The 20955-nt window shown below is 57.6% G+C and overlaps 1 protein-coding gene across 7 annotated transcripts; it reads left to right on the forward strand.

The window, feature by feature from the left end:
* Positions 1-986: 986 nt before the first annotated feature.
* Positions 987-20618, forward strand: PHF19 (PHD finger protein 19). 7 transcript variants are annotated; one of them, XM_035723728.1, is made up of 16 exons: positions 1149-1320; positions 1800-1919; positions 3771-3971; positions 4454-4535; positions 7100-7195; positions 7693-7793; positions 8300-8448; positions 10022-10117; positions 10745-10813; positions 11013-11133; positions 13177-13244; positions 14539-14700; positions 15234-15321; positions 16085-16170; positions 16893-16988; positions 18035-20618. In XM_035723728.1, exons 3-16 carry the CDS (start codon positions 3786-3788, stop codon positions 18375-18377), a joined length of 1743 nt encoding a protein of 580 aa, XP_035579621.1. In that variant the 5' UTR covers positions 1149-1320; positions 1800-1919; positions 3771-3785; the 3' UTR covers positions 18378-20618. The 7 variants fall into 7 exon arrangements, with proteins under 7 accessions (XP_035579619.1, XP_035579621.1, XP_035579620.1 ...); XM_035723726.1 differs by lacking the exon at positions 1800-1919 and having other exon boundaries at positions 987-1320; XM_035723727.1 differs by lacking the exons at positions 1149-1320; positions 1800-1919 and adding an exon at positions 3288-3685.
* Positions 20619-20955: the final 337 nt, after the last annotated feature.

Here is a 20955-nt window from a genome sequence, read left to right on the forward strand (position 1 = left end):
CAAAGGGCCAAGAGTGGGCAACTTGACAGTGAGCAAGGAAGGCTGGGATGGGGATGTCCACTGACCACACCCATGATGCACACACTGTCCAGCCTCGCGGGGGTGTCTGCAGAATGGGATGGTAGCAGGTCAGAGGAGGACTGAGGGATGGGGTGGGCGGTTGTTTGCCAAGTGTTCTCCACCCCATCCGCACAGAGAGTGAGTCTGGGTAGGGACAAGTCTGCCCTTTCTCCCCTGGGAAAGGACGCCATCTGACTGGGGCCATGACCGTTGCCTCCGTCTGCTATTCCTAGGACCCTGCATGTTGTCTTTCACCGTGTGCCAATTACTTATACGTTGTGTTTGTATATGTGGCATGTATTTGCGATTGCATCTTTGTGTTGTGTTGTGTGCGATATGTCGTTGGTGCACTTTCTCTCCTGTGTCTGTGTTGTTACTGAGTTGTGGGTCTATGCCTGTTGGTCGTCTACCTTTCGCGCATGTTCTGTTGTGTGTCTATGCTGTGCACACTGTCTCCGCTTGTATCTATGCCTATATTCTGTAAATGTCTCTGTTGTGTGTCGTGTGTTGGGACCTTGTGTCCGTGCTGGGTGCGCTGTGTACGTTTCCACCTTCGGCTGGTGCTGTGCCGCAGTCCACGCGGCGAGCGCGGGAGGCCGTGTGTTTACGCATGTGAGTCCCGTCCGCCGCCCCGGCTCCGCGGCCCCGCGGGCAGTCAGTGCGCGTCCGCACCTCCCCGCTGCGCGTCTCGGCCAGCGGGAGGTCTGCGCCCCAGCCTACTGTATTTCCTCCGGCGGCGCGGGGCGGTGCTTCCGCGTGTGCCCGCGGCGTGGCCGGGTCGCGGCGGGCTCCGCGTCCCCGTGCTGTCGCGCCGCGTGCCTGCGCGCGGCGCGCGGGGCGGCGGGGATGCGCGCGCGCGGGGGGCGGGGGCCGGGGGCGCGCGGGGGCGGGCGCGGGCGGGCGCGGGCGGGCGCGGGCGGGCGGCGCTGCGGGGCCCCGCGGCCGCGGGCTCCAATGGCGAGGCCGGCGCGGCCTCCGCTAATTACATAAGCGGGACGTCAATAATTCGCGGGAAAACGCGAAAAAGATGGCGCCCCGCGCCCGGGGGGCCCCTTCCTGAGCGCCCCGGCCCCTCCCTCCCCCGCCTCCCCCCCTCCTCCCCGCGGCGCCCCCGCCCCGCCCCGCCCCCGCCGAGACCCCGACCCCGGCCCCACGGGCGGACACTCGGCCGGGCAGCCGCGGGCCGCGCGCAGCCGCCTCCGCCGCCGATGCGCCTGGTGGCCAGACTCCAAGTGGGACCGGCCGACACGCAGGCTCGCGGTAAGCTCAGCGGGGACTCCCCGCCGCACGCTTCGCTCCCGACACACATCCGTCTTTGCGAAATCTCCCCGGACTTCGGCGAACCGGGCGCCTCGGGGGCGGCGGGTGGGTGGGTGGTCGGGGTCCCGGGGAGCTGCGCGCCTGAGGCTGGAACGCGGGTGAGCGGCGTCTGCGGGGCGTGGGAGCCTCACCCGGGTCCCCGAGCCCTGGGGGGGGCGTGGGTGACAGGTCGCTGCTCCCTGGCCCCAAATCTTGACTTTTCCCGTTCGGGGGCGGGGGGGTGGTGGCGGGGGTGGAGACCGACCGGGGCATTTGGGATTTTGCTCACGTCCGAAGTCAGGCTGCGGCAGGACTGGGACGGGGGGGGGCGGGGGGGATGCTTGGCGTCGGAGCGACAGAATAGAGGAGCGCTTGAACCCGCTGGGGGTACCTCTGCAAGTTTTTTTTTTTTCCCCTCCCTAACACCCTTTTTTAAAAAGCCAACGGCCGCCCTGGGAGAGGCCCCGGCGCATGAATCATCCTCGCTTCCTGCCCCCGCCCGGCCCCGCGCTCCGGGTGCCGCGGATTTGAACTGGACGCCGACGGGAACCCGCAAACAGGCATTTCTTTGCAGATGGGTTTGAATCAGCCAATCACAGCCCGCGGGGGCCCGCTCCGGGAGGATGGAGGCGCGGGGAGGGGGCCGCCACCCGGGGGCCCCCGCCCGGCCAGTGGGGGCGCGGCGATCGGGCCGGCTCCCAACGGCGCGGCAGGGGGAGGAAGTGTCAGTTTGTGAACCTGCCGCGGCCCGGGGCCCAGGCCCGGCGGGCGGGGACTTCGCAGCGCCCGGGAGCCAGGTGGCAGGGAGAAGGCTGGGATTCGGAGCGCATACCCTGCCCCAAGCCTGCGCTGCTCTGCCGTCCAGAAAAGGGCAGAATGGGGGTGTGGGGTGGAGGGGAACGTGGCCCCAGTGTCGTCTGGGGAGCCAAGACCCCAAACAGTGCCCTGCCTGCCCCAGGGCCCCTGAACAGGCACACACATGTATTTAATTTCAAATACCCATTGACACACTGCCGCAGACATCACGAAACACAATCTCACAAAGGTACATGCGCGCTGACACAGCAAAACACACGGGACTCTCCCCGTCTACACCAGGTGCCCCGTGCCATGGCAGAGAAGGAGGGGACCAGAGTAGGGGGTGCAGGGCTGTGTTTGGCTGGAAGAGCAGAGCAAGGCTGTGTTTAGCTGGAAGAGTGTATGGAGGGGCATAGATAGAGCCAGGTTGAGCCCAGAGAGGGGAGGAGGGGGCCTTGGGGAAGGCTTCCAATGCCTGCGAAGACACTGGAGAGCCACAGAAAGGGATAATAAGAAAGGGAGAAATAAGAAAGAATTGGTGGCCCTGTGGAGAGTCTGGTGGGGAGACAGGAAAGCCGGGAGTGACCTGCACTGGGTGCTGGTAGTCTCATTCCCCATCCCAGCACCCGGCATAAGTGAGCACAAGGCTCGGGAAACAGTTATTGAATGAATGAATGGCCCAAGCAAAAGAGAGGCCTGAACTCAGACCAGGGCAGGGACATGGAAAAGAGGGGCCAGATGCCAGAAATCCACTGGGCTTGAAGTTGGCCAACTGTGGCAACTCACTGGTTGGAGAAGTCTAAAGATGCCCAGGGGTTCTGGGGACCATTAGTGGTCCCATTAGCAGGAAGAAGAGAGCAGTAGGGCGGTAGCATGTTTTATAGGATGGTGAGAGAGACAGGTGCCGAGAGGGTGGCTTGTGTTGACTTACCTGCTTGCAGCACATTCACATCTGAGTGGAAGCATAGAGTGAGTTTAAATGTCCCAGAAATGTGGTTTCCATTAAATCACCCCATAACTGAGAGCAGAAAGGGGGATTATGGAAGACATAGGTGGACCATCTATACCTGGTTGCAAACCACCTAGGAGTTTTCCTTCCTAGGTGAGTTTCCTCTGGCCAGATCTCAGGGCAGGGGTTGGGTGGGGGGAGGAGGGGATTAGCGAGGACCTCCCCGCTGCTCCCCTGGAGAAGACCCTCTACTCAGAGAACATGTTTGCTTAAGGGATAAAGCTTCAGGCTCCTAAGCTTGGGAGTTCAGGCCTCTTGGGCAGGGAGACTGCTCTGTGGTTGGTTGAGAGATTCGTTCTCTTTAGAAGGCAGCATGGTATGGGTGGGAAGAGAGGCAGGATTAGAGTTAGCCTACCTGATTATGAGCCTTGCCTTGGCCTCCGCCCCACTGGCCACTTTCCCTTGCCAAACCTCAGTTTCTCTGTCCATAGAATGGGAATAATAATGTCTCCCTCGCAGGGTTGTCACAAGGATCCCATGAGATAATCGAAGTGCCTGGCCCATAGTACCATAGGTTGTGTAAGTGGTAGTCTCCTTCCTTTCCCAGATGGACTGCTGGAGCAGGGGAGCGAGGAGTAAAAACCCTCTTCTCTTTCTCTTCCAGTGTCAGGGGAAGCTGATGGAGAATCGCGCTCTGGATCCAGGGACTCGGGACTCCTATGGTGCCACCAGCCACCTCCCCAACAAGGGGGCCCTGGCAAAAGCCAAGAACAACTTCAAAGACCTGATGTCCAAGCTGACGGAGGGCCAGTATGTGCTGTGCCGCTGGACCGATGGACTGTATTACCTTGGGAAGATCAAGAGGGTAAACCTTTCCTCCCTGGCCCTAGTTCCCAGGTGCAGCCTCTGGCCTGGGCCTCCCTTCATGCCCCTCCTGCTCAAAAGATGACCGTGGAAGGAACCAGAACCTGCTTTTGCAGGTGCCATCCTTAGGGCCAATACCATCCAACCAGGTCTTTAGAATAGAGCTCTGCGAGCCTACAGAACAAAACAAAATCAGGCTGGAGGTTATTTCAGAGGACCACCTGGCCTGTTCTGTCCTCCACATTCCCACCAAGTTGTGGTCCCCTGGCCCCGGACTGTGGCCCCAGGAACTGGGTGCACGTTACCTCCGGAACTGCTGTCGTCCTTCCCCTTCCAGCCTAGCTCTGCCTTCCAGGCCACAAGGAGCGGGTATAATCCCTCTGTCCTGTGGGGACAAAAATAGGAGAGGAAGACCATGTCCCAGTGTCCCAGTGGCTTTTCCCAGCCACTTTCTCACATTGCCCCTCCCTCTCCGTGCCCCAGGTCAGCAGTTCTAAGCAGAGCTGCCTTGTGACTTTTGAAGATAATTCCAAATACTGGGTCCTGTGGAAGGACATACAACATGGTGAGTACTCCTGAGAGCTCGGGGCTCCCCCGCCCCATCCCTGGCCCTCTCTCCTCCTCCACTTCCATGCTTTTTCCTTCTCTCCTTCTCTCTTGTACTCTTGGCATCTGGTCTCGTCCATGGAACCCCGTCCCCCCACAAGCCCACTTGAGGGGATAAGATGACTAGTTGTGCGTTTACATGGAGAGGCACTCCCGACATCCGCCATGCCCTTGATCACTCCCGCGTCATGAGGGAGGCAGTCAGGTGGAGGAAGTGTCTTGGGAAGGTGCTAGGAGAGCTGGGATGGCATGTCATCCCCTGCTGCACAAAGCTGGGGATCAGTCTGGGGCTAGGAACGGGGCTGGAGGGGAGGGGCCCAGGCCATCAAAACTGGCGCCTCTAGATGTGAGCACAGTGTACCCTATCCATGTGTGAAGAAAACTAGTGGAGGCAGCCCTAGTCTTGGTGGGAAAGCCAAGAAAGCAGAGACGGACCAGGCAGGGTGAAGATGGACATGCCCGGACGGAGCTTCCCTTTCGAAGCCGGGTTGAGGGCCATCCCTGCACGCAGAGAGCTGACATTTCCCCACTCTGGCCACCATTCTCCCCTCCCACAGACGCGACAGACACCACTCAGCAGTCCCAGCATGCATACATTTCCAACATGGAGCTCCAAGTTTAGGTTCAGTAGATCTTGCACCAGATTTCAGCTCTGCAGCTTGCTAGCTGCATGTCCTTGGGCAAGTGACACCACTTCTCTGAGCCTCAGTTTCTTCATCTGAAGAAAGGAGGTGATGACATTAGTGGCCTCGCAGGGTGGTGACATGAGACCCCAAGTATAGCACTTAGCCCAGTGCTACTCAGTTACGGGGAGGCACTTCCTAAAGAATTTGTTACTGTAAGAAAGGATTTCAAGGAGCCTGCCAAGTAGAGGCCACAGAACCCAGTCAGTTTGTAGAGGTTCCAAACCACCCCTGTCTCCAAGGTGTGGTGGCTGATGCAGACGTGGAGACTCTTCTCCAAACCCCCCTCCCTCCGCACTCTCAATTTCTTCTACAAAGGTCCAAAGCGATGAGGAGCTCTTCTCTTGAGTTGAAGGCATAGGGAGCCAGCAGGTGAAGAAAGATGCCTTAGCAGACATTTGAGTAGAGGCCCATGGTGTGCTGGGGACCCCGGATGTGCTACAGTGCTCACCTGGGGAACAGCTTGTCTCCCCAGCCAGATAACTGTGCCTCACAGGCAGGATGGTGCCCCTGTGGCATCACCCAACTTATGAAAGCACAAGGCTGAGTAAGCTGGAGTTATTGATTACTTAATTAAGCTTACTACTTTACTGGCCGACATCAGTGACTTACTTCCTTAAGCCAGTGAGGGCTTACTGCGACCCACGGTTGCATATTCAGGAATAAGAGGCAAGAGACCACGTATTCAACAGATGTGTCTTGAACACATTATGTGCTACCCAATGTATAAGGTCCTGGGGACATAGTGATGAGCAGATACCATTTCTGCTCTTATAAAACTTTCAGCCCACTAGGGGGAACAAGACAGAAACATGTATCAGAATGTGTTAATTTATTCACTCAAACCTTTCACACATAAACACACATATTCTTTAACGATAACCAAAAAAAAAAAGCAAAAAAAAGAGATGAGAAAAAACTTGTAGATTAAAAGCAGTTGAGCATACTTAAAATTGTTATGACATTTTTATTTAAGAAACAGTTGGAAATGTGAACACTAATTGAATTTGTTGGTGATATTAAGAAATTGTTTTTAGTTTTTAGGTGCAAGAAAGGCACTGTAGTTATGTTGGGGTTTTTTTTTAAAGGGATCCTAATCTTTCAGAATTACATACTGAAATATTTTCAGAAAATGGTTAGGTATCTGGGAATTGATTCAAAATAATACAAGAGGGGGAAGTGGGTAGGAATGTAGTCAAAACAAGATTGGCTATGAGTTCTTCATTGTCGATAAGAACATGGAGTTTCATTATAACATCCTATTATTGTTAACATAAAAAATGTTTAAGAGGGGCGCCTGGGTGGCTCAGTTGTTAAGCATCTGCCTTCAGCTCAGGTCATGATCCCAGGTTCCAGGATCGAGCCCCGTATCGGGCTCCCTGCTCGGCGGGAAGCCTGCTTCTCCCTCTCCACTCCCCCTGCTTGTGTTCCTGCTCTCGCTGTCTCTCTCTCTGTGTCAAATAAATAAATAAAATCTTAAAAAAAAAAAAAGAAAACAAAATTAAAAAAACATGTTTAAGAAACAAACTAAATTAGGCGAAGAGGCAGCATGATATGGTCAGAAAGAACAAAGGATTTGATGTCAAACAGCCATGGGTTCAAATCCGTCTCCTATTTAACTTCTGGGACTTAACCGCTCTGAGCCTCAGTTTTCCCATCTTTAGAATGGGCTAATGATACTAGGTACCTCAGAGTGGTTGGGGAGACTCAGTGAGTGGGCCCGTGGGGCCCAGTGCTAGTCTCTGCACTGAGTAGAGGCTCAGTACCTGGAAGGTGAATTTTAAACTCTTCTAATTCCTGTGAGCCAGAACTGACCCTGGAGGACCTCTTTCCCTTTCAGCTGGTGTTCCAGGGGAGGAGCCCAAGTGCAACATCTGTCTGGGGAAGACGTCAGGGCCGTTGAATGAGATCCTCATCTGTGGAAAGTGTGGCCTGGGTGAGTGTGGTGAGCAGGGCACAGAGGAGGCCCCGATCTGCCCCACCCCCACTGGCCCAATGGGCAGGCCTCACTGTTGGGATCTCAGCTGGCTTCCTGTTTCTGTTGGAGCTCCAGAGTGACAGGGAGCCAGTCTCTGGGAATGAGGGCCCAGGGAGGTGACCCCTGGGGAGAGCTGGGGCTTCTGGAAAGTGAGACAAGGTGTGCAGGTTGGAGCTCCCCCTGATCCAGTAGAGAGGAAGGGTGGAGAGATGGGGCACAGAGGCTGAAGCCCGACTGCGGTGCCTCCCCCCGCTGGGGCCCAGGCTGTCTTTGAGTCACCTGCTTGGACACGAGCGTGGCTGCCTTGGTGAGCATTGCCCGCCCGTTCCCAGGCAGCCGGCAGGCCTAAGGCTCCTCCGACTTGCGGCCGCCCTCCCCAGCCCTGTGGCCTTTGGGCTGACTGGCCCAGGGCCACTGCTTCCCCGCGGGCACTCACCAGCCCCCCTCTGCTGTAGGGTACCACCAGCAGTGCCACATCCCTAGAGCGGGCAGTGCGGACCGGCCCCTGCTCACACCTTGGTTCTGCCGACGCTGCATCTTCGCGCTGGCTGTGCGGGTGAGCCCTCCATCTTTGCAGTCCCTGCCTTCCCCCACTTCACCGGGAAGCCTAGACTCCCTGGGCTCAGGCCGGACTGCAGGTCGCAGAGCCTGGGCTTTGGAGGCAGACAGTGCTGCTGCCATTGATCACAAGTGGTATGTCCTTAGCCAGGTTCCTTACGCCCCCTGAGCCTGTTTCCTCAACAAATGGCAAAATGGATATGGGTTTGGTGCCAGGGGTAGGCGCTTTGCTATCAACAGACAAAACCCATGTGAGCACCCCCACTCAATACATACTGGTTATTATCGTTACCTATATTGTTGCTCCTCAAGAGAGAGCCTTCTGGGATGGAGAGAGGATAGATTCAGGATCGATGAGAAAAAGCTTCTTGCGCTTCCGACTACACTGGAATATCTGCGGGTCCGCGGGGTCAGCATGTCCCTTGCTAGCCACCCCGCCCTCCCGCCAGCCACCAACCCCTGCCGGGACCCCGCGGCTTGAGCCGGACCCACATCTCCCCGCAGAAAGGCGGCGCGCTGAAGAAGGGCGCCATCGCCAGGACGCTGCAGGCCGTGAAGATGGTGCTGTCCTACCAGCCCGAGGAGCTCGAGTGGGACTCGCCCCACCGCACCAACCAGCAGCAGTGCTACTGCTACTGCGGCGGGCCGGGAGAGTAAGGCCGCGGGGCGGGGCCTTCCCCGGGGGGCGGGGCGCGGGGTGGAGTCCTGGGCAGGGGGCGGGGCCTCCAGGGGGTGGGGCCGGGGCTCGAGGTGGCGAGGCTCGCGCTCTCAGACCCAGGCTCCCGGGAAGGGAAGGAAGTACGGAAGAGAGTGTCCAGATCCTCCCAGCTCCTTGGAGCTGTGCGCAGCCCCTGAACGCAGTTCTCATCGTAGTGTCCCCGTATATGGTGTTGTGAGCAGAGTAGCGATTAGATAATTCACAGAAAGTCTCACCCAGGGCCTGGCACTTGGTCAGCACTCAATAAATGTGAGCTGTTACTGTTGGTGCGTGGAATTGAAGATAAACCTTTCCGTTGTCAGAGTCAATGAGATAGGCTGCTGATGAGATATTAAGGTACATTCCTCTGGAGGTGTGCAAGTAGGGGCTGGGGGTCATGTGTAGGGATGCTGTGGAGGGGATTCTTACCCTGACTATAGGACAAGAGTCTTTGGTTGATTCTTCCTTACCAGGTTGGGTGTCCATGTAGCCATGGGGGATTGAGCCTGCTCCCTTGGGCTGACTGCACCAGACATGGTGGCAGGAACCACAGAAGTGAGAGATAGGGTCTCTGCCCTCAGGACACAGCCTGCAGGATGCCCTGAAGTCCTGAATCTTGGCCCCAAGATCTGTTGACAAGTAGTAGGGGTCTGGAGACTGGGCTTACCCAGCCTAACTGGGTAATTTGGGCAAATCCCTTGAAGTATTTCATCTCTCAAGTGGGATCAACTTCCCTGAGTGTGGGAAGGGGTGTGGGATAACGGGGAGAAATGCTTAACGAGACCTTTACAGAATTGAGACAGTAGCTCTCAGTGCTTACTGGGCAGAGCTGCTCAGGGTGACTGTTAAAAATGCATCTCCCAGGGGCTCCCCCAAAGATTGAGTAGGTCTCGAGTGGACCAAGGGATCTTCATAGTTTAACGTAGACCCCAGGTGATTCTGACGCACACAGTCTAGGGACCTCACCCAGCAAGTTGTGGACAAAGCATCGATTGTCATTAAGGAAGTACCACTTTGCCCTTCATTCACACGAGAGGGTAGATACAGTACCGGGTAAGAAAAACCAGACGCGGTGCTGCCCCATGGAGCTTGCAGGAGCCATTAGTCTCCTGCGTGTCTCCTGGGCAAACCTTTGCATTTCGGTCGTGTCTGAGAAACAGTGTGTGGGGCGCAGTCCAGAGATGGGGGCTCCAGGGCGGCATGAAGAGCACAGGCTTTGAAGTGAGGGAGCCCAGGATTTGAGTCACCATCCACCACTTGCTTCCTGAGTGACCTTGAGCAAGCCATTTAAGCTCAGAGTCACCCGTAAAATTAGGACAGTGGCCCGTCTTTTACCAGATGGTGAGATGAAACGGTAGAGCACACGCCTGCTCCCCCGACCGCCCCTGGCGCAGCCTGGGTGCTCGGTAACTGTGAGTCCCGTCCCCCCGCCCCCTGCCGCGGAGCGCGAGTTGGTGTAGGGAGCGGTGGCTGAGGCTGGTGGTTGGCTGGGAGCGTGGCCTGCCTGACCTTGGCTCCTCTGGCTCCAGATGGTACCTGCGGATGCTGCAATGTTACCGGTGCCGGCAGTGGTTCCACGAGGCCTGCACCCAGTGCCTCAACGAGCCCATGATGTTCGGAGACCGGTAGGTGCTCACCTGGCCCGGCTAAGCCTCGCGGGGGAGGTGGGCGGGTGGGGGGAGGGGCCTCAGCAGGGGCAGCGGCTCCTGCAGACCGTCTGCCGGGCCCTACGCAGGCGGGTGGGGGTCTCTGGTGGTGGACACCTCTCCTGGGGAGTCTGCTCAGGGCGAGGGGGGCCTTCTCAGTCAAGGAGCGTGCCAGGCCGCGGCCCCAGTTGCCACTGACTCAGGGGGGAGACCTTAGACAAAGTCCCACCTTCCGTAAGCCCTGGTCTCCTCCAGTGTACCCGATACTGTGTGTCTCGGTTGGTGTGTCGTGTTTGTGATTGTGTGCGTGCGCGCGCGTGTCTCAGGGGAAGAGGGTGCCGGCTCCGGCCCATCCTCGCTCAGCTCACTCTGAACTCAGCCACACTCCAGGATACCAACATAGGGGAAGGAGGGGCAGGGAAGTATTTCATGGTGTTTGGTGTTTGTCCTGCCCCATGCTAACCCCCACCCCCTGTAGGGCCCCTAGCCCTCAGGAGGAGGACGACACTTACTGTGGGAAGGCAGGTGGGGAGTGCGGGGTGAGGGGCTGGGCTAGGGTGGGATGTCAGCTCTCCCCACCACAGGCCCCTCTCCACCCGCCCCCAGGTTCTACCTGTTCTTCTGCTCCGTGTGTAACCAGGGCCCGGAGTACATCGAGCGGCTGCCCCTGCGATGGTGAGAGGGTGGGGCTTGACCCAGGCCCACCCCCGTCCCCTCCCAGCGGCTCCGCTCCCACCGCCCTCCGGGAACAATTCCATTTCCAGCCACCAGCTCCCAGCCTTGCCCCTGCCCTTCAGCCTGGACCCAGGAGGTTCCAGCCCTGGTTGGGCAGGCTGCCACCTCACCAGCCCCACCTACTCGCCCCCTTGCCCAGGGTGGATGTGGTTCACCTGGCCCTCTACAACCTGGGGGTGCAGAGCAAGAAGAAGTACTTTGACTTTGAGGAGATTCTGGCCTTTGTCAACCACCACTGGGAGCTCCTGCAGCTTGGCAAGGTACGCAGGCCCATGGGACGGCAGAATGGCAGGAGTCCGTTCCCCAGTGGGCTTACCGAGGTCAGGAGAGGGGAGAGGTTTGCCCAGGGCCACACGGTGCATGCAGGACTGGGATCTCGGTGTCTGAGGGCTCACTCTCCCGCAGCACTGCCTGTCTGTGAGGGCTGTTGGCTGGGGGAAAGACCCAGAGCCTCTTAGCTGCCACGTCCCTGAGTCCAAGCCTCTAGGCCAGTGCCCTGCAAGGGGCTTCCTGACCCAGGCTTTGGCAGTGGGCGGGTTGGGGTCTCACTGACTCAGCAGCAGGGAGCTAGGGGTGCATCTGGCTGGAACAGGGCTCTCTGCAGAGAAGCTTGACGTCCTCCGGACCACCTGGCTACAGTGGAAAGTGAAGTGGGCCTGCCCCCTGCTGGTCTTACTCTGAATAGCAGAAGTCGTCCCCGGGGGCCCTGGGACCCAGGGAGTAAAGTAACAAACCAGAGACTTTCAGGATGTCAGAGGTGGAGAGTGACTCGCTGGCGGCCAGCACAGCTTTGGAGCTGAGCCAGGACTGGAACCAACCTCTCCCATGGTGGCGCCATGCCCCCTTTTCCCTAACGACAACCTTAGAGTCCTCTCCACCAATCCAGAGTGAAGTATCTTCTCTACTGACTGCCCCAAATCTCTCTTTGATGAGACAGGAATTTACAAAAAAGAAAAAGACTCTTATGCTTTGTAGAAGCTTTTCATATAATAACATCTTCGTGTATAGTGTTTGATAATTTATAAGACATAAATACTGTTGTGACACCTGGGTTGACATGGTCAGTTGAGCTGCTGATTCTTGGTTTCGGCTCTGGTCATGGGATCCAGCCTGCATCGAGCTCTGTGCTCAGCAGGGATTCTGCTTCAGACTCCCCCTCCTTCCGTGTGTGTGCTCATGTGCCTGTCTCTCCTCTCTCTCTCTCTAAAATAGATCAGTAAATCTAAAAAAAAAAAAAAAAGATATACATATTGCAAAGCCTTAAAAGATAGAGCTGGTATTTTTAATATCTTTTTTCCTGATTTATGAAAAGAACATACATGTTCCTGGTAGAAAAATTTAAGCACTAAAAAGTATAAGGAAGTATACTTAAGAAAAAAATCATCCGGGAGCACCTGGTGGGTCCGTCAGTTAAGTGTCTGACTCTTGATCTCAGCTCAGGTCTTGATCTCAGGGTCTTGAGTTTGGGCCCCGTGTTGGGCTCCACGCTAGGTGTGGAGCCTACTTAAAAAAAAAAGTCATCCATATTCCCCCATCACACCACTCAGAAACAGTTGCTACTAATATATTCCATCCTTTCTTCTGTTTTTCCTTGGCTTATGTTATATAGTATATAAAATTTTAAATCATTTATTTTTTTCAGCTTACATTATATCATAAATACTTTTCCATATTCCGAAAGAGTTTTCATCAACATTTTTAATGACTCCATTGGTGTCCACCATGGCTTACTTACTGTGTTCCTTCCTATTGGGCAGGGAGTCTCTTCCCCGCTCTGCACACTTGCCGGTCATTAGGGCTGATGCTGCAGGGAAGCTTTGTTAAAGCTTTGTTCGAATTTCACGTTCTATTTCTATGATAGAGCCCATGGAGTGGCATGACTGGGTCAAGGGCATGGACATTCTTAAACCTTTTTTTTTTTTTTTTTAGATTTTATTTATTTGAGAGAGAGAGCGCATGCATGCGCCAGAGAGAGAACGAGTTGGGGGGGGGAGAGAGAGAAGAAGCAGACTCCTTGCTGAGCAGGGAGCCTGATGTGGGGCTCGATTCCAGAACCCTGGGATCATGTCCTGAGCTGAAGGCAGACGCTTAACCGACTGAGCCACCCAGGCGTCCCATTAAACCTCTTGATCCATCTAGGACAGGAGTTAACTGTCCCATTTCCAGATGGAGAAGTGAGCTCAGAGAGGTGAAAAGATTTAGAATCTTAGCCGAAGTCAGGGCCCTCACTCAGAGATCGAGGGGAGGGAGGGGGCAGGGGTCATGTGCCTAGGTCTGATTCTCCTGCTGGCTGCTCCCCTCAGCTCACCAGCACCCCCGTGACTGACCGAGGACCACATCTCCTCAATGCGCTGAACAGTTACAAAAGCCGGTGCGTGCAGGGAAGGGAGGGAGCGCATGGGGCCCCCAACAGGTGGGATTGGGTGTAAAGCATCTTCCTGCCTCATGGCCTTTGCTCAAACTGTGCTCCAGCCTGGGTCTCTCTCCCCTTCTCTTTGACTAAATAAGTCCTACCCATTCTTCAAGATTCAGGGGGCACCCCACCTCCTTTGTGACGCCTCCCCGACCACTCCAGCAGCTTGATGCATTTGAGTCCTGGGTTCGGCTCCATAGAGGGTGCACCCCTGAGCTTTGAGGGCCCCTCCTGCTCTCGCCATCTGTGGTTCTGGGCCAGGCACTGAAGGATCAATTCATCATCTACTGGGTGGGCTGCAGCCTCCTAACTCGTCTTGCCTCCAGACTTCCGAGTCCTTCTCAGAACACACAGCTGACACATCCCGTGCTGCTGCTGCAGGGAATGCCCAGGCTCCTGAGCACGGCATTTGAGGCCTCTCGTGAGCAGACCCTGCCCGTGCCTTCTGCCATGGAGCCATTGCTTTGTTTATTCTGGGTGTTGGCCATTCTGAACCCACTGCTCTCCCACTCAGTGCTTTTGCTCAGCCCCCTCTGTTGACTAGAATGCTCTTCTATCCCTTCCACTCCTTTGTTCTACGAACGACTCTTGAACTGCTACTGTGTCAGCCCTGTGTAGGTCCCGACGACACAGTGAGGAATAGGCATGGTCGCTGCTCCTGTGACACCTCTCGCACCTCTAGACAGCATTATCCACTCTCTCTTCCACCTTCGCAGGGTCTGGGGCCCAGACACAGTCCTGCTCTTGAACAGTGGGGCCTCCCGCACTCCCTGTGGACAGTGCTCTGAGGGTAGGACTGTCTGAGTCACGTCCTCACCTCATGGCAGCTCAGCCAGTGCTGGAAGGAGGAGGGAAGCAGCTGGGGGTGTTTTCAGTCTCCTTGGGGAGACCAGAAAACGGGACGCTGTAGAATCCAGTGTCAGCCATAGCTGTTCCACTGGGAGCTAGAGGAGGCCTTCCTGGAGGTGGTGACCTTGGGGCCAGTTGAGGCAGAGAAGAAAAGGGAGAGGAGCAGCAAGAATCATATACATGCAAGAGGGAGGACAGGGAGGAACCATCAGCCACACCCCCAGCCACCACCCCGGACCCTTGGTCCCACGGGCCTTGAGGAATCAGCGTCTCCACAGGCAACCCTGGATTTTAGCTCTAGGTCCAGGGAGGCAGAGAGGGTAATGTTAATGCTTGACCCGCCTGACCAGGAGGAGGGACCGACAGACTCCAGAGCTTTCTCCTCCCCCTGCCCATCCCCCAGGTTCCTCTGTGGCAAGGAGATCAAGAAGAAGAAGTGCATCTTCCGTCTGCGTATCCGTGTCCCCCCCAACCCCCCAGGGAAGCTGCTGCCTGACAAGGGCCTGGCGCCCACTGAGAGCGGCGCCTCCTCTGAGCTGCGTAAGAGAGGAAGGAACAAGCCTGGGTCAGTGCCCGGGGAGCAAGCTCGGGGTCTCTGCTACTCCCGGCTACAGCCCCAGCCGATGGGCTGTGCAGTGGGCCCAGACAGGGGGCCCAAGTGAGCAGGGAAGACCTCCACCCCGCTAGGCCCAGCTGGAGGCACCAGAGAGGGTCAGTTAGCAACCGAGCTGGGCCCCGGTCCCACACCCTGGGCTCCTTCCACCGTCGCCCCTGTTGCCTTGCTTGGAGGGCAAGCCAGCTCATGGGGCCCAGTCTTGCTGGGTTAGGGCTTAGGCAGAGAGGGAAGGGGAAGTGAGAGTGTGTAAGGGGTCCCTGGTTCTGGCTGAGCTGAGCCCCTCGTCCTGGGCATCGGGGACAGACCAGCCTTCTCTCTCTCTCCTGCCCACCATACCCCCCCCCACGCCCTCCCACACCCACTGCCTGGAAGGAGCGCCTGCCCCCCCCAACCCTGCACTGCTGTGTCCCCAGGCCTGCCTCTCCTCCCCCTGGGCCTTCAGGCTCTGACCCAGCCCCCCTCTCCCCTTTCTGTCTCCACAGTTTGTTGCCTCACGAATTCCAGCAGCAGAAAAGGCGAGTTTATAGAAGAAAAAGATCAAAGTTTTTGCTGGAAGATGCTATTCCCAGTGTTAGTTTCTTGTTTTCTTGCTCTCCACATTCACACACAGGGTCAGCACACAGTAGGGATTCCTGTGCAGGGAACTGAGCACCCCAGGCCTAGGGGGAAACTCTCCCACGTCCCTTAAAGGAGAAGCCAGTTCCTCCTCTAGCTAAACAAGCAAAGGCTAGGGCACTGCAAGACCACTCCCTTATCTCCTCAAGTTCTCCCCAGAAGCCGAGGGGGCAGGGCAGGAGAGGTGATGTCCTTGCCCCCACGGTCCCGTGGGGTCACTGCGGACCAGGAAGGGCCAGCGACTCTCCTGAGGTCACACGTCAGCCAGTGGCCGAGCCCAGCCTAGAACAGGTCCCCAGAACACTCCTTCCTTAGTGGCCGGGCCTCGGCGCAGCAACCCTCCGTGTGGACAGTGACGCCAGTGGTCCTCACACCTGCCCCGCACCTGACGCTGGGCAAGCTGCTCGTAGTCAGCATCTCACTCCGCTCTGCGTCCCGGCCCCGTGCGCAGGGAAGCCCAGCAGCTGTCCCTGTCCGCCTTCTGCAGTTCGGGTGACTGAGGCCCAGAGATGGGAAGGGGGTGCAGTCGGCTAGAGAGGGAGTCAGGGCTAGGCCCGCTGTGATCCGGCTCCAGCCTGGGACGAAAAAGCGAGTGACCAGTCTTACCGTCCGGAGGCCCAGTCCTCGGAGAGCCTGTGTGGCCCTCGGCAGAGAGAGGCTGCTGTGAGGCGGGTCTGATGCTCACTGACCCTCCTTCCCCTCTTTCCTGTGTCCACAGAGCGACTTTACCTCAGCCTGGAGCACCAACCACCACCTAGCCAGCATATTCGACTTCTCGCTGGATGAAATTCAGAGCTTAAAAAGGTAACAGTGAGGGACCCGGCCAGAGAGGGCTGCTCTGAAGTGTGGGGTGGAAGCAGGTAGTGAGACCTCCATTCCCCAGCAACGAAGGCAGGCTCTGGAAGGGACAAAGCAGAGAGCCTTTCAAGGAGTGGAAGCTCCCTCGGGGTCATTCCAGTTAAAGGGGTCCACGCTGCATTAGGCTGCCTGCCTCGGCTGCCTGACCGGTCTTCCCACATTAGAGCTGTCTTGGCACGCCATGCCCCTGCTGGAAGGTGGCCAGGACAGCCCCCCAGAGCACGGTCACAGGCCACCTTGCCTGGGCCCTCCCGACCTCTCCAGCCCCTCTTCTGCTGCTGCCGGCCCTCCCGCCGTGCACCAGAATTGCTTTGGTTACCCCGCATTCCCATTCCTCCAGGGCGCCTTCCCTGACGCGCCCCAGACTGTGTCAGTGCACCTCAGGGGAGGGCCTGCACAGTCCCGTTTCGGTTCTGAAATGATGAAAGGTCATTTAGTGCTTCCTGGAGCAGGGCAAGGGCTTCGGTCACACAGGCCTGGGCTCCAGCCCCTACTGAGCAGCTACTAAACTGTGCAGCCCCAGCAGAGTCCTTCAGCCTCTCTGAACCTCATCACCTGTGTCTGCATGGCTGGTAGGAGGTTGAAACAGGTGCTAGAAATGAAGGCCGTTCGGGTCTAGAGAGTAGCCGAGTGTCGGGGGGCCAGGCTCACGCTCTGCTCCCTCTCAGCGCCAGCTCAGGCCAGACCTTCTTCTCAGACGTGGACTCCACTGACGCCGCCAGCACCTCTGGCTCGGCCTCCACCAGCCTCTCCTACGACTCCAGGTGAGGTCCCCCCCACCCCGTGCCTTCCTCAAGCTCGGGGACCTGGCCCTCTCCGCTCGTGAGTCTGGGTCTGGGACCCTCTGCTTCGGAGTCCTGGGGTTCAGACGGGGCTGCGTACGGCCATTCACGGTGCTCTGCCCCGACTGCAGGTGATGTGACACTTGTCCCTGGGGAGTTTCTGCGCTAGGATTCTTGGCCTCCGTGGGCCATGGCTTCGCATGTCTCTGCCTCTGAGCGCAGGGTGCCCTGCTCCTTGGCTGTCTAAATCTGGGGTCTGTCTTCTGGGTCCCTAAGGAAAAGAGCCATTGATTTGGAAGCCTGATGGAGGGGGAAATGGCGTCATGCAGGGGGTGGGGCCTGGGAGAGGGGACAGAAATGCCTGGGGACCTAGGCAAGGCTACCGTCTGTTTGGCAGTAGCCAGTCCTCAGCGGCGCAGGAGGCTCCTGCAACTGCGTTCTAGGACACTCGTGTCCTGGCGCCTGTCCGCCCGCAGGCCTCTCTGGGTGTCTCTCTCTGCCATCACCTTTGTCTTTGTATTTGGGTCCTCCTGTTTCTTTGGTTCTCACAAGCTCTTCGGGGCTTGCTTCCTGTTTCTAAGCACCTGTGGACACGCACCTCTTGTTTTGTGTGTGTCTGTCTCTCCCCCAGCTCTTTCTGTCCCTGTGTATGTGTTGCACACGCACATCTGCCTTTCTCCAGTCCAGGCTCTGGGGACAAGGTCCGTTAGTGGGTCGCTCCCATCCCCCCACCCCACTGGACTCCTAGCTGCGAGTCCAGGGACAGTCCAGGGAAGGGACAAGGCAGCGCAGGCAGGGCCTCGGCAAGTGGCCTTTAGCGCTGGGCACACACAGCACACACTGTCACTCCCCCCGCGGGCCGTTCCCCCCCCCCCCCCCCGCCTCCCCGAGCCGCCTCGGGACTGTGGTGAGGACCCAGAGAGGTGCTCCATCCCAGCGCCAGGTGCCCAGGGGGTGCTCGGGGAGAGGGGCCTGTCAGTATGACTCCATCCCATTCCCATCGTCTTCCTCTCCCCATCCTGACGCAGACGGACAGTGGGCAGCCGCAAGAGGAAGCTGGCAGCCAAAGCGTATATGCCGCTGCGGGCAAAGCGGCGGGCAGCCGAGCTGGGTGGGCGCTGCCCCTCGGACAGCAGTGCCGAGGGGGCTTCGGGCCCCGAGCGGCCGGACGAAGGCATCGACAGCCACACCTTCGAGAGCATCAGTGAGGATGACTCGTCCTTGTCCCACCTCAAGTCATCCATCACCAACTACTTTGGCGCGGCCGGGCGGCTAGCCTGTGGGGAGAAGTACCAGGTGCTGGCCAGGAGGGTCACGCCCGAGGGCAAGGTTCAGTACCTGGTGGAGTGGGAAGGGACCACCCCTTACTGACTCGCTCCAGGAGATGCCAGGAGCCTGGAAACCAATGGAGAGACACTCCTCTCCAGGCGGGGATGGGGGAGGAAAGCAAGAGACAGCTCCCAGTGCCTGGCAAAAGGCCCTTCGCGCCCGCCTGCCAGGTCGAGGCCTGCGCCGCTCTGCGTGCCCATTCTGCTCTTGGGCCTCCTCCGGCTCCTCACCCCTTTGCCTGTGTCTCTAAGGTCCCACTGGCTATGCCTCAGTGTCTCCACACACCCCTGCAAAAACTGTTTACCTGTAACTCTGAATTGGCCTTCCCCTGGCTCTCCGACCCTTTCTCCTGAGGCCCGAGTCTTTCTCTTTGTCTGTGTCCCTCCCTCCCACCCCTTCTGGGTGTGTGCGTGTACACACTCACGCACGCACGGCTGTCCCTCTCCCGGATGCCCTTCGCCCCTGACCCATGCGCAGCCAGTCGACCCCCGGATCACATTGTAAGAACAGGAACCGTGAAGCACTGCTGAAGGTAGAGAAGAGGACACGCCTCTCAGAGCTTTTCCCCTCCCGCCTTCCTGCCATTCCCTGCTGCCCTTGGCCAGGGGTGGTGAGGGTGGGAGACCACCTCTGTGAAAGCCTGGGAGGCAGAGAGCCTGGGACTCGGGATCTGATGCCCGAAGAGGCTGGGTCTCTGCCTCCGACGGCACCAACGCCAGAGCCCAGTGACTAAGGCTAAGCGTAAAGGCTGTGGGTGTCAGCTTCCCAGGTCCCAGGAGTCGTCCTCTCCCTGGCCACAGCCCCTCACAGTTGCCAAGGAGCTGCGCCTGGCCTTGCTGGAATGAAGTGGCCTGGAAAACCTGCAGGAGAGGAAGTGGGAGGAAAGGAAGCGCTGTCATGCTAACCTTCAGATGTCTCCTGTGCCTCCCAGCCCCCGACCCACCACACCCGCGGCCAGACAATACACTTTCACACAGAAGCCCCCATCACCCGTGTGCTTTCACCCTCTGGAGTACACACCACACACACCCACACCACACACCCCCACTCCCTCTGGTACCAGCCTGGTCCCTGCCCCTGGCTCTCCCTCGGCCCTCTTCAGGGCCACGTGCTGCAACCACACGTGGAAGTCCAGCCCCTCCCCCCTTCTTTCAGCCATGAACCAGCTGTGACCCCGCGGGGAGGCACAGAGGACGCCTACCCTCTTCCTTAGCCCCTGCTGTGCCCTGAGATTGACAATCACTTTTTGGGACAGGTTGGGATTTTCAAAGGGCTTGTGTTATTCAGTCCCCTCAAAGGAAAGTCTTTGTCAGTGGGGTTAAGAATAGAATTCTTAGAACTGACATTACAACTCCTACCCATCTGGAGGATAACCAAAAGTGAGACGGGGAGGGGGACCCCTCATTTTTGCTGCTTCCAGAGATATTAGAAACTGACATGATTGGAAAGTAGAAAGAAGTGCCTTCACTAGGGCAGGGGCTGGGCCAGATGGGCACCAGCCTTGCCAACCGCTGCTGCGGCCCCCAGCTTGGCTGGGTTTTGCAGGCCGCCAGCTGCGAGGCAAAGGTGGATGACCAGAGGGGTGGCGTGGGAGCAGCGGGCCTGGGGAGCTGGGTTTTCTATTGCTAGGCTCAGCCCCTCCCCATCTGTGAGCATCAGGGAGTCCCTGAGATCATCCAGATGCCCCTTGCCTCAAACTTAGCTCCTATAGTGCCTTTCACACAGGACCTCACCTCCTGCACACGGCCCACCCACTTCCCTCTGCTACCCTAGCGTGAGCCAGGCAGGGAACAGCTGGGGGTGGGCCCCGTTCTCTCCCTTCTCAGCCCCACAGCTGCTGCCACTGAAGCCCCCAACTGGGGCCAGATGGAAGGGGAGCTGAGAAGCCAGCCCCCGCCTGGCAGGGGTGTGGGACCTGGGATCCGATCTGTGGCTTCCGAGGGTACAGCAACCCCCCCCCCCAAGGCCTGCTTTCTAGGGTTCTGAGAAAGCACAGGTTGAGCAAGGCCTGCCACAGTGCACCTGTACCTTCTCTACTCAAGCTCCGGAGAGGCTCTGGGCCTGAAGAAGGGGAAGGGGGGAAGGGGGTGTCTTCCTCATTTGGAAAGTCAGCATAAGGCCTAGTAAGGCCACCTTGACTCCACATCCCAGCATTTCATTACCAGTTAACAGCTGCATTACTGCCAACTTACCTTATAATAACCCTATGCACCTTTGAAAAGATTTATGGTTTTGAATTTGCTGCTTTTAATAACATTTGTTATATTAAAGTTATAATTAATGTGTCTGGTTTATAATTTAAAAGCTCCCTTTGAAAAATTAACTATCTTCCCTCTCGCGAACGAACTATCAGCTGTTGGGCACCAGGAGGAATTATTTGGTTTCCTGGAAACTGAGGAGGAATGGCAGGACCCCATCTGGCCACCTGCCAGTCCTTCAACTGCCTCCCACATTCTCCCCCACAATACTCTCACCCTTACCACCAATAGGATGTGGAACTTCTTATCTGTGAGTACCTGACCCATCAGAGCAAAAAGCATTAGCTGACGGCCGTGGAGAAGTAAAAGATGGGAAATGGCCTTAGAAACGGACCTTGTTAAAATACGTACAGCCACTGTAA

This window comes from Zalophus californianus, chromosome 13, assembly GCF_009762305.2.
Source record: "Zalophus californianus isolate mZalCal1 chromosome 13, mZalCal1.pri.v2, whole genome shotgun sequence".
Classification (NCBI taxonomy): domain Eukaryota; kingdom Metazoa; phylum Chordata; class Mammalia; order Carnivora; family Otariidae; genus Zalophus; species Zalophus californianus.